Raw genomic sequence first — 12,860 nt, forward strand, 5'->3', positions numbered from 1 at the left:
GAGCTATAAATTTATCGGGGAATCACCTTAGTTTACGTAATAATAACAATTACGTTAAAGTCTTTTAGCGCAATTTCATAGCTTCTGGACTCTTGGAGTGGAAACTCCACCGTGTGTGTAAGCTTCTAATTTCGTTATCCGGTCATAAAATATGTCATGTGTTAAGTCATCTGACATACCTCGTTCAGTCAAGCTCAGAAGAATTCGCCGCAGGTTTTTGTGGTTTTCTCCAGAATACAAAGACAATCTTCAGTAAGAGATAAGGTAAGTGGTGATTTTTCATGGTTTCGTAGCTAAAGAGTCTCTGTCTCTCTGTATATAAGATGCAATTTTTACACGGACTACCATATCTTCATATAGTGACTGGCCGTCATGCGCAAAAGAGTTTTGGCGAAATTTACACGAACTTTGAGCTTCAGCATAATCCGGCCTTGCGTGTGCTCTCTTTTTGGCTCATTAATATTGTTAATTTGTAAAGGACAAGAAAGTGTATTATTTTATGACAGCGTCGAGGAGTGGATGAGATATATATACCCTCCAGCGAAGCAGTTAGCTGGTAACTTATATTTTCATGAAATTAATGCCAAAGGAACCCTGTCGAAGTTGACTGACTACCTGTAGTAGTACTAATGTATGCTTCAGCTTATTGAAAGTTCAAGGACGTCTTCACAAAAGCGTACACAACAATTAAGTAAGTGATTTAAAAATACATTGTGACAAGCTTGTTTTCACGGTCGAAAATGTTGAAAAAGGCGGAATCCAGTGTGTTTTAATTTAGATGAAACAACCTTAATACAACGTTCTTTTACAAAAAATGTTGAATACATGTCATGCTACATGCGTGCTACACGCTCTGAGACAGTTGAATTAATAATTGTTTCATAACAAGGCAAAACAGTGTTACACAACAATGTAGACAACCGACGATCTCAAAACGTGCTGACAGGTGTTTTTTTAGCGAAAGATCCTCTCAGAGTATTTCCAATCAAGAGTGGCCGCTTTTCCCCCCGCCCCCTTTTAAAAAGGCGTTAAATTGTATAGCTGGATAGGTAGGAACAATTTTGAAGACCAAGCAGAGGCTATCATGATTTCTGTAGACTCGGTGAGTTGATAAAAACCTAAAATCAAGACAAGGAGCTCATGGTCTGAATGTGATTGCATGGATGTCTTATAATGCTAACACATTCCGGGATCCGTTACTTGGATTTTATGGAGATAAAATAACGCGTGCATGCGACATATTCTGCAATAAGACCACTCATTATTGAATCAGTCTTAATTTCTCTTTCTTCAAATGATTTCGAACCACCGGCTGACAGTCCAGTTTTCTGCAAAGTACGAACGATGCCAAACATTAGAAAATCGATGGAAAACCATGAATAAGAGAAAGAATATCGTAGTTCACAGTAAAGCCATAGAGTGTGTACTTCAGGAAGTTATCAGTTACCGATAAATGCTTTCAAAGGAAAATTAAGTAAACTGATTTCGCTAGCTGAACATTCATGATTAAGCCAATCGTATACTTGGTCATACTTGCCCTCGTTTTGCGACGGCGTGCGACCTAAACGGCAAAAAGTAACTACGGTAGGTTACTATTTGTCATAAAAGGACAAAAGTATCTTATCCTAACTTTTTCTTTCGCCTTTTGAAAAGTTAATCGAGATTTGCAGAGTAGTTAAAACGCAAAATTAGAGCCAAAATTGTAGTAAAGTTTCTTTTTAAATTTTGATAGAACCCTACTTTCAGGCTAAAGTTTTCGATGGCCGTTTTTTTACACGAGAGACGCATAATGCGTCTGGACGACTTGGGGCAATTTATTTCAATGCTGCTTCAAAGACTGAGCTTATATATGACGAATTATAAGCCAGTTCGGAGTTAAAAAAAAAAACACGTGCGCGCATCGGGATAAAATCAAGCATATACTGAAAACACAAAAGATTTTAATGCAAATTTCTGCAAACAATATGTGTTTTTATCCCGACGCGCGCATGTGTTTTTTTGAAACTCCGAACTGGCTTATTAAATGACGCATGAAAGGAACCCATGACTGCGTGATATTGCGCTGCCCTTGCTCTATCAAATGAGTTATTAAGCCAGCTGGTAGCTGGTTAATTCGATGGGCGTCACTTTAGGAGAGAAGAATGGTGCTGCGAATGTGTATGTTTTACAATATTCACGTTTACATTTTGAATGAGATAAATAGTGCCTCTCAAATAGTTTTAAATGACTTGACTTCCAAGAAACACGCCAGTGACGCAATAAGAATGCAAAGAGAGCCGGTCATGAGAATGTACATGTTGATGTTCATGCTTTAAAGGCTACCTGTTCTGTTCCACTTATTGCTGCTATTGTGGCAATTTGCCATCCCGTTGAGTAGATGCACAAAATATCGATGAAAGAGCTTTGGTTGTCCGTTGTAAAGACCGTTCGTAGCCTCCAACGTTTGATCGCAATGTCCGTTTTTGCTATTGAGACAGACAGGTTTGCTGACGAAAGCAAAGCCAAGTTAATTTGCTTTTTCATTTTACTTTTAATATGTAAAAAAAGATATGTCATCAATGGAGTATGAATAACAAAAATTTCGTTCTCGAAAAAGCCGTTAAGGTAAAAAAAAAACTAAATTAAAAAAAAACAAAGAAAGTATAATGCTAATAACAAAAAGACGTTGGTCCGCTGTCCATTGTCGGTTATATTGCAAAGAGGACTGCTCTTCCTGAAAGTGAAATTCAAGACGAGCGTTTACAATTTTGCGGATTTGTTGTATTTTTTGCTCCCGTGGATGTAAAATGCCCGGGGGAGTGGGAAACTCCCATATAGAAGGGGAGGGATGCTCATCGGAACTTTTAAATTAAACCCCTAAAGAAGACCAATTTAGGCATGGCCCAGGCTTTTTTGACCCCTAAAGAGATCATATTAAGGCAGAGATAAATAAAAAATACAGTGACTTTTTCAATGATGGCAAAGACATTATCATCTAATACTTTCATCTACGTGAACAAATATAATAGCTTAATTTTCACTTTTTTATCTCTTCGCGTGCAACACTAAAGGAGACCTTCACGGCTATATATGATTGCATTTTGCTCAGAACACCCTAAGTGAGACCAAAATCCGAAATTTACACCGCTAAAAGAGACGACAAGCATCCCTCCCCTTTTTGTATGGGAGTCCTCCCTCCAGGTTAAAATGTGAAGATCGACCGTTGAGTTGGTGTATGGAATTCGTAAGGTGCCATGTCTTTCTAAATACCCGTCTAGATCACACCTGTTGCTCTCGTTTTGGCACCAAAGCCTTAAAAAAATAAAGTAAGAGGAGGCGGAGTTTTTCGTGTTGAGGGGTGGGGGGGTAAAGTGATTATTACTTTTGTGTTGTAAACCAATACCCACAATACCCATAAACCAAAATCATTGCAGTCTCGACAGCTGTCAACTTGTTGTTTGTTGTTTTTAATCCTTCAGTTTTTCCCATAATATTTCTGATGCATGTGTTTGGAGGTTAATCGAGTTACCAAAACAAACCCTTAGCCTCACCTGAAGTCTATAATTTGACGTGATATGACTACTGGTTGTAAACATATGACCACTCCCTAAACCAGGAGCACTTGGGGACAAAGGAACCAGTCGATGGACTGCCCAAGTTATATGGCGTAATTGTTTTTTATAACTGTTTTTTTGTTGTTCTCAGAAACGGCCAGGGTGTGCTTGGCATAAGATTTAGCTGGTCTCCAAAAGCTTTCAGCGTGCACAGCTCAGGGAACTGACTCGTATATCAGTGCATGGATCGGTAAAAGGACCAGTATTCATATTCAAGGTTCATGGGCTTTACTTGCAGGAAACCGAGAAGGTTAGTATGAAAGGGCGAAAAAAGAGTGTATAATTTAATTTCTTGCTCAAAGAGTAGGACAATTTCTGTTTGGATGTTAAATTGGTTATCTTATAATAAGATGATTATCGCCGAGAATTGCGAGCGAAAGTGGAATTACAATACGCTTGAACTCTCTTAGTCGAAGACTGTTAATAAGTTCCCAAACAATGAAATATCTGTTGTGTTAAATTAAAAAAAATTGCCTCTGATCTTCACGGAATTGAGTTAGTCGAGCCTTGCAAATATTTCTCCATCTTTGGGTTTCCTCCAAATGCTGTATAATAATTTTTCCAGACGTAACATTATCCACCCATGCATTTTTCAATAATTTGAGGCTTATTTTTCATGCCTTATGTACCCTTTTATATTTTGCGTGGACACCTGTTGCTTGTACATTCTAAAAATAATCTTCACTTTGCAATAACATTTTCCTTTGTTCGAAAAACCAGTGCAGTAGCGGTCCTGTCTAGAGATTTTTATTTGGTTCTCAAATTACAGCGAGTTATACAACTTGACAGATAAAATTGAAAAAAAAGGCTCGATTTTTTGTACAGTTTTGCTACCTGTAAAGACCTGTTAACACAAAGTCACAATTCTGGGTGGCTCGGGGATAAAAGAAAGTAATACGCATCGAAGCTAAAGGAGTATCATGTAAGCCGTGCCTTTATTAAGCCCAGCGGAAGTTGTTTTCCATTGTTTCGGGGTCTCGAGGATTTTTGCGTGGGCTCTAATTGCTTCCACCCGATTATTTCTAACGAATTGCTAAGCATTATATTTAGCTAGGGCAACTCTCTTGGCTAGGGAATGTTCTTGATTGTTCGCCGGATTCAGGAATAACTTTTCAATACTTCGCCATCATTAAAAGACCTGCTAAAACCGAACATGATACCCATAAATTTGATGAAGATCTGTCTACACTTAGGATGCTGATCTTTACAAGAGCATGAGTAAAATTGAAGCGATACAAGCAAAAAAAAAAGGGAATTAAGGTTTCATCTGTGTTATGCTGGAGCTTGTGCTATTTTCTCTTGGAAATAACCACACAAGCCAAAGTACAGCAACGTCGCAGCAACGGGAGAATGTGAACAAACTGGTCAAACTTAACGAACTTGCCCTTGTCTCGTATCCTGTTTTCACGTGTTTGCTTGATCTCTCTTCATTTCCAATTTGTTTAGCAGCGTTGCAACAGAACGCAAAGCGACGGCCGCCATTTATTCCGTTTAAACTGTCCAGCCCGCTTTACCGCATCTTTTGAATTACTTTGGGAAAGGAGGTGGTGTCGTGGGCAAAACAATGCTGTTCTGTTGACATATATACTGCATGCAAAGAATTTTCGTTGCGCAAAGAAGTGACTGAAAGGACTTTGAGCAAAAATACTCATTATGTAAGGGCAGTGATTTTCTTATAATTTCTCGTCATTATTAAATCTTCATCGCGGGTATATCTTATTGCAAATATCACAATTTTATGCTCGATTATTCTATTTACTGATGACCTTCAAGGTTGGATTTAATTTCCCTAATATGTTTTCTATAAATTCCATTAGTTTAAACGTGTGTCATAATATAATTCTTAATGTACAACACGGACATAGATCTACGATTTGCGACTTGTGATTGAAAAAAGCATAAGGCAGTTATTGACATAGGAAACGGTTTGCTAACCACGGCCGATGAGTAAACAAAAGATATGTCTGGGCTTGTCCTCAGACAGAATTAATTTGTACGCAATTCACCTTCACAAAGTCCAGGGAGAGACTAATTGCAGCCACAATCTTCTCACGCAGGAGTTACGTTTGACAGAAACGCCTAGTACATAACCTTTATTAGGGCCAACATGAATGAAAACAAAAAGTTGTTTATTTTTACTCTCCCAGAGAGGGGGTGAGTCTATCTTTTTGTTACGTCAAAATAAACCAATGAAATTGGAGATTGAGGAATTTTGCTTCCGGCGAGGAGACTACGCATGCCCAGAGTAGGGTGACGTTATCCCCTGGGGGAGATACCGTCAGTTGCTTTATCCGGTCATGGCGTATATACATTGATCATGAAACTGACGAGACTCACGAGTATCGCCGCTAAATACGTCGACTCGAGAAGAGATTTTCAAATGCAAAGAGCTCAGCTCATTTTCTGGAGTTGAAAATTTCATCATACTTCCTTTGGGAGTGTTCAACGACTCGATAACGACATCTTTTGTGTGTCAAACGCTTAAATTCCTCTTTCCTTGTGGAAACGAAACTGGACTTCCTTAGCTTTCAAGGACAAGCCATCGCACAAGCGCTATTTTGCTGCTTTCTTGAAAAGCCTAGTTAATTCTAAAGGCATTTATTTGTGCAGAAAAGTATTCTCCAGTGTTGGATGCAATTTTTTACTTCTTAAAGGTGAGTTAATGATTGCGCGCAGCGTTATTGATCAAGATTATCTTTGCAGTCTTTGGAACGAGCAGAAACCTGTTATTTGTGTTGCATTGTTCGTGTTTTAAGGGATTAGTTGTTTTCATCAACTGTGTAGTGTTTTTGTATCCCACTGATGTTCCAGAGACTGTAAATTCAATCTTTTTTCGATGAATTTTAATAGAAATCGTTGAATTAAATTTCATTGCGGTGACATTCAAATCATGTTGCTTTCTCGTGCGTAACTTGTGTTCTGGTTCCTTGTTTGGGCTTGTCAACTGTTGCAGATATGTTGCTTCTCGTACACATTGGTTTTAAAAGGAAAAAAAGAGTCGGCTTTGAAGATAAATGCTTTGAAAGTGCTTGTGTTATCCATATGTTTGATTTATGATTTCGGGATAATCCACAGTACGAATGATTGATCATATATTGAGCTTTGTTTAGCATTTGCGAATTCGCATGACCTATTCTGAACACCCAAAGAATTTGAAAGCCTCGCAGTATTTTTCTAGTGTTTGTTTTGCATCTCGGTAAATTGGACAGAATTTTGCATCTATATATATGTAGACTAACTAGTGCAACGATTTTTTTGATGTTGGTGTTATCACTATTAGTCAATCTTAGAGAAAGTTTCAATATTTTGCTACAGGAAGTCTCGATTCTTTGGCTGTGAATGTAAATTCCAGCTGGGATCACGAAATGGCTTGTTTAAGAAACGATGGAACAAAGATCAGGTCCATGGAGAAGTTTTATGTGTAATCGTCAAGGCAATCGGCAATTTGGAATTCTAGTGAAGTTCGGTAATAATACATGTAATTCATCATGTTAAAGGCCGTAATATCGCTACAAACGAAATTTCATATTAATTACGGTTTACGTAACAGTCGCCAAGATGTTGTAGTAGTAATATTTCTGAAAGTGTTTTTCCTCTTTCAACTTTTTCAATATTCCAATGACCCATTTTCGTATATTGCAGGAGAGAAAAGGTTATTAAAAGTGACGATTTTGCGACCTCCACTGACTTTGTGAATACCACATGACATGACTTTATCGCGAATTTTTGTTGTTTCCCATACCATCAATGTAGATTGTATTGTTATGAAAAAGAATGAAGCGAACTTTTAGCAAATCTTGTTTTTAACTCCATAACTAGTGAACAATTTACGGACAACAAGTTCGGCATCGACTTCATTGAAGAATCCAAAACAACTATAAAAGTATTAGGTACAGTTTATTTCTGAAGAAATTTGAATATAGCTCAGACTAACGTTTTGAAAACAATGGTTCACTTGTTTGTTGGTGATGCATTAAAATGAAGATGCACATTTATAGCATCTCTGTCCTCTTCCACTTTCAGGTAGTACTTGTTGGAATAAACGTTTTTAATTTTTGTGTGATGTTTTTATTTTGAAAGTTCATTCCTTCAGCTTTCTCAGAAATGCTACCATGACTTTAATAGGACTTTTCACAATGTTTTCGTTTTGTATCAAAAATGCTTTCAGTTTGATTACTGTTGAATTGATTCTGTGCAAGACATGAAAGGTTTTGCTGTGACAACGTAAATCATCGGTAAAATTCTTTTCTGCAGCATTTGGCAATGCAATTTTGTAAACAGGAAGTTCTTTGTAGTGTTGTTTTTCGAATTGATAGGAATGGAAACTTGAACAGAATGTAAGCTTGACGATCTAGGGATCTTAGTTAAATGTAAAGTGCATCTTTTTTGCAATTGTGAGAGCTAAAATGGAACAACCATGGTGCTAAAATGACATTTAGTGGCTTCAAGTCTTGTCGAAATCTTGACTTGGAACAGTAAGCAGGAAAGGCTATTTCTAGAGATGAGGCGACAGGGTCACAAGAAATATAATTTACTTGAATTTAATGAAAGGCAGAGCTGAAATCCTGTGGAATGTAGAATGTATTGGTAAGAGTTTTTCATGCAAGATGAATACTAGCTAATATAATAATTAAATTTTAGTGAAATAAAAAAGGTTAAGTTTTAAGTTAACAGTTCTGGAACATTCTTTTAAGCAGGCCTGGGAATTGTGGTACACATAAGTGGCATCAATAGTCTCTAGTGGTTGCATGAACCTCATGTGACGTAATATGCAACCAAAAGCTGTTTTTCCTGGAAACATGCTTAGGCAAGTTATTATGAAGAACTTTCACTTTCAAAAATGCCTACTTTTCTCTTTTTCTATATTTCTATATCTATATGTTTTTATATTGCTATATTTTTTTAGTTTATCCAGTACTTTGATAATTAGCAATAGTAGTGCTACAGTATTGTATATTCTGAAAGTAGTAAAAATATGTAAAAGAGTGGCTCAGTCACCTGAGTTACAGGCTTAAGTTAAAAATGCCTACCTTTTCTCAAATGTTATGTTTATTGAGAACAGGATCATAATAATGGCAAGTATCATTAGCATTGTGAATACTGAAAAGTAAAAGTGCTTTGTCATAATTACGTTTACATTCCCTCCAAGGCCAAGCAAGTCAGTGTTTTGAATTTAACAAGATACCGTAAAAACCTGCAGATAAGCAGCACCCTGAATTTAGCAGCTCAAATTTTGGAAAAAAGGTTTTTGAAAGAAATCAAAAGAAATCCAAAGTCGAATCTTGAGAAGTCTCCTTCATCATCCACTGTTCATGGAATGTAAACTCACTATTAACATTGAAACGGAAAATACTTCGAAGTGTTACACAAGTCGATAAGCTGCATGTAACAGGGCCTTTATTATTTTGTTCGTCAGTAGTTGACACAGGACTATTTCTTCAAAAAAGTTGCTATCAAAGTGCTACACAGCGAAGAAACAGTGGGCCGTCGCGAATACTCAAGAGTAGCGTGGTATTTTCTTGCCCATGGAGGATCGATTACTGTTAAGTTACAGGACACTGCAAACAGGTTTGCTGTTGAAATTGGTGTTAAAATTCATGACACCTATTTCAAATGTTCCCACAGATTAGCTGCACCCCCGATTTCAAGCGACAATTTTTGGCAAAAAAATGTGGCTCATCTGGGGGTGTTTACGGTATTTTGGAATCCCAGGGTTTCTATGGCACACTCTTGAATTGAAATAAAGGGGGAAATTTAATGCAAGAGTGTGTCTTTGTTTATTCTTTTTATGTTACACTTTATGCTTTTGGTTTCTCTTACAGTATGCATTTACTGAAAGGCATAGTAAGATCTTCGGTTCTTGCAATGGTTGGGGTAGTAAACAAAACACATTTTTTATGGTTGATTAAAATCCATTTTTCTCTATGCATGTGTCCTCTTATCGGAACCTTTTCTAAAAGAAAAGCTAGCATTTCGCAAGCCTGTTTTAATTTTTCTGAGCTCAAAAGTTATACTTATGTTCAGTGTTTTTGAGTTACTTGCTTCAGTGCTTTTTTAATAGTCACTCAAATTTTGATTTGTTTCCTTAGGATACCAATGGTATTGAGCATCAGTAATTATTAATTTGCAACAAAGAATAACCTGCTGAAACCAATTATGCCGATTCAAACACCACAGTGGACAGAGTTTCTTCAATGTCCGATATGTACCAATGACTTTGATGACCTCAGCCGACAACCAATCAGCTTGGGATGTGGTCATACTATGTGTGTTTCTTGTTTATCAAAGCTGCCGAAAACACAGTGTCCATTTGACCAGGCTATTGTTGAAACTGATATCTCAAAGCTTCCTTATAACTATGCTCTCCTTCAGTTAGTTGGAGTCCAAATCCCAGATGATGTGCTTCCTGACATAGGAAGCATTCAGCACAATGCCTCTCAGTATAAAGCTGCCAAACATTCTATTGAAGACCTTGCAATGTTTTTGCAACCAGTAGCTGGTTCTAGCAATGGAATTGTTAATGGTACTGGCAATGGAAATACCTGTAATGGTGGTCTCAATGGAAATGGCAATAGTGTGCTTACAAGGCCTATGCAACGTAAGCTGGTCACCTTAGTAAACTGTCAACTGGCGGAAGCTGATGGACGAACCAGGGCTATGCGTGCTGCTCGGAGCCTTGGGGAAAGGACTGTTACTGAGCTTATTTTATTGCACCAAAATCAACAACAACTGTCTGGAAATTTGTGGGCTGCTGTGCGCAATCGTGGTTGTCAATTTTTAGGACCGGCAATGCAGGAGGAGGCATTGAAACTTATTTTGTTGGCACTTGAGGGGGGTGAAGCACTGTCTAGGAAAGTTTTGGTTCTGTTTGTGGTTCAGAAGCTTGAATCACAATTTCCACAAGCTTCAAAAACAAGCATTGGCCATGTAGTGCAGTTACTTTACAGGGCATCCTGTTTTAAGGTAGGTTTGGGCAGGTTCTTTTGACTGTAGTGTACAGTTTGCCCAAAGAAAAATACCATTTCCTGTTTGTCCACCGAAGTTAAGTCCTATTGGATGGGGTTAATACCTGGATGGGTGACCACCCTTGGAATATCTTACAAGTGCTCTTTATTCCACCTGAAGTTTACTGTAGACTACACTGTGTAGCCTTAACTTATTTTGTTTAGGCATAGACGATACAGACATTTCTGCCCTAAATAATTTGAAAGTGTGCACTGGTACATCTTGTTGGAAAAAAATTGTCTGTTACCAAAACAAACTGTCCATTCCCAAACATTCACTTGTATCCACACATCCTAACAAGTTAAGAACCACTTAGAACTTGATTTTCTTCTCTTTGCAGTATTTGAATTTGAAGCAGCTTTGACTAATTGAAAATTGTTGCATATTTGGCAATATGTACCTCTGGTTGTGATATCCAGACTGTTGATATTTTGTAGGTGGAAAAAAAGAACAATGAATCATCTTTGATGCAGCTTAAAGAACAGGTAACAAACTCTTAAGGAAAAATGATAAATTGTTAAAGGTCTTGTCTCCACCTGGACAGAGAAATGCAAGTGATAGTTTTATACATTTATTTTGTTCGCGTAGAGCTGGGTGTCTTGGTCAATACCTTCATAAAGTATTTTTCCATGTTACAGTGAAACTAGATTTAACCCTTTTACCCCTGAAGAGGCCCCCATGGAGGAGTAAAATTGTCTGGCATTAGACAGACTAAAATCTGTAAGTGTTGCTCTCAAGGGGGAAAGGGTTAACAAAGTGCCAACAGACTGTGGAAATGAGTTGTTTCATCGAGATTTGACATACATGATTGTATCAATTTAATGAATTTTTAGAACAACAACAGAAATGTTTGTTACATTGAGGTATAATTTTTTTTGGAAGAGGCTACGTTCCTCTGTTTTATACCCAGCTTTGAACAATTTACTAACTGTAACAATAATGTTGCGATTTGTTAAGTTCTGTGGCTACAGTATACACTGCAGGCACAAAGCTGCATTACTTGTAAACTGAACGGTAATGATAGTTAAGGCTTTCTCAGAATACACGCTCCAGTCTACTTATAATTTATAACAGAACTTAAAAAATCTAAACTACTTCAGATGATGGATAAAATGGATAATTGTGTAGATTTCCTTTGTACTGATAGTGTATAATGTTACAGGATCATTGTTGGTCTATTTTATATTTATTTGTTTTATTGAGGTAGATGTCACAGTTGAGTCTCCAAATTGTGTTAGTTATAATGAGGAGTTTGTTACATGGGTTTCCTTCTATCGAGTTTCTGTTTCATTATTTACTGTAAGCTTGGCTGGGATAAGGGGTATACAGCTGTACTTTGTTCATGGCATCTGACAGGATGCGGCGATGCGCATCCGCATAATTCCCTAAAATCCGCATCCTCTGCATAATTTTAATATATTTTCTGCATAAAACAGAAGAAATGCCTGATATTAGTGATAAAGCAGCTGCGTACCATCCTCACAAACACAAAAGCCAAAGAGATTGACTATTTTGAAACGCTTATTTTCCTGAACATTAAAGAAAACACGCCATTTCATTCGCAAGATGAAAGTTCGTAAGCAGTTTCCACTGGACTCTAGTTAAACCGATTTCATAACATACCCTAGGCTCTAAATTTTTTAAAAAGATACAAGGTATGAAAATTTAGCCGCAAGTTATAGTAGGAAATTAAATTGCATCAGTTGTAACGTACTCTGGTAAAGTAGGGACAATCATTGCGATGAAGTTGTACAAAACAGAGCCTGCAGTACGTATGTGTAAAAAACCGCTGAAAATGGTGAATGATCGAGGGAATGGATCGTGGTTCAACCACATCACAATTTTGCTCCATATCTCCAAATTGAAACAAAATTCATGACAAGAAACAAAATATTTTTTTTTATCGCTTTATTTCTTTTAGCAAAAGTTTCGGCAAAATGCCGATTACCAACCCTTTTATTTTAACGGTGAATGCTGGTCGCAAATTGGTGACTCGGCCAGATATCTTAATCGCAAAGGGAAAAAGCGACTGTATTAGTCGCAAATTCGAGTCCTGATTTACCATAAGCATGTAAATACATTGGACGGGCCTAATTATTAGTTCTATAAATGTTTAAATTTCCGCATAATCCGGTGTAATTTCCGCATAATCATTGCATGTTTACGCATAATATGGCCAAAAATTTCCGCATAATCTTTAATTTTTTTCCGCATCCTATCAGAAGCCCTGTTTGTTGTATCAAGGACTTTGTTATATAGAGG

At 37.3% G+C, this 12,860-nt stretch overlaps 1 protein-coding gene across 4 annotated transcripts in view; it reads left to right on the top strand.

Annotated features, from left to right (window-relative positions):
* The first annotated feature begins 175 nt into the window (after positions 1–175).
* LOC137985757 (uncharacterized) overlaps positions 176–12,860 on the top strand; it is a 27,887-nt gene continuing 15,202 nt past the window's right edge. The window contains exons 1-4 of one of the 4 annotated variants that reach the window (XM_068833349.1): positions 176–264; positions 3,685–3,843; positions 9,683–10,556; positions 11,036–11,083. In XM_068833349.1, coding sequence (XP_068689450.1) covers positions 9,750–10,556; positions 11,036–11,083 — 855 coding nt within the window. In that variant the 5' untranslated portion in view covers positions 176–264; positions 3,685–3,843; positions 9,683–9,749. Of the gene's footprint in view, positions 265–967; positions 1,103–3,456; positions 3,844–5,664; positions 6,248–9,682; positions 10,557–11,035; positions 11,084–12,860 lie in introns of those variants that run through there. The other 3 variants (XM_068833350.1, XM_068833351.1, XM_068833348.1) reach the window with 3 other exon arrangements.

The sequence above is a fragment of the Montipora foliosa genome, chromosome 2, assembly GCF_036669935.1.
Source record: "Montipora foliosa isolate CH-2021 chromosome 2, ASM3666993v2, whole genome shotgun sequence".
NCBI classification, from domain to species: domain Eukaryota; kingdom Metazoa; phylum Cnidaria; class Anthozoa; order Scleractinia; family Acroporidae; genus Montipora; species Montipora foliosa.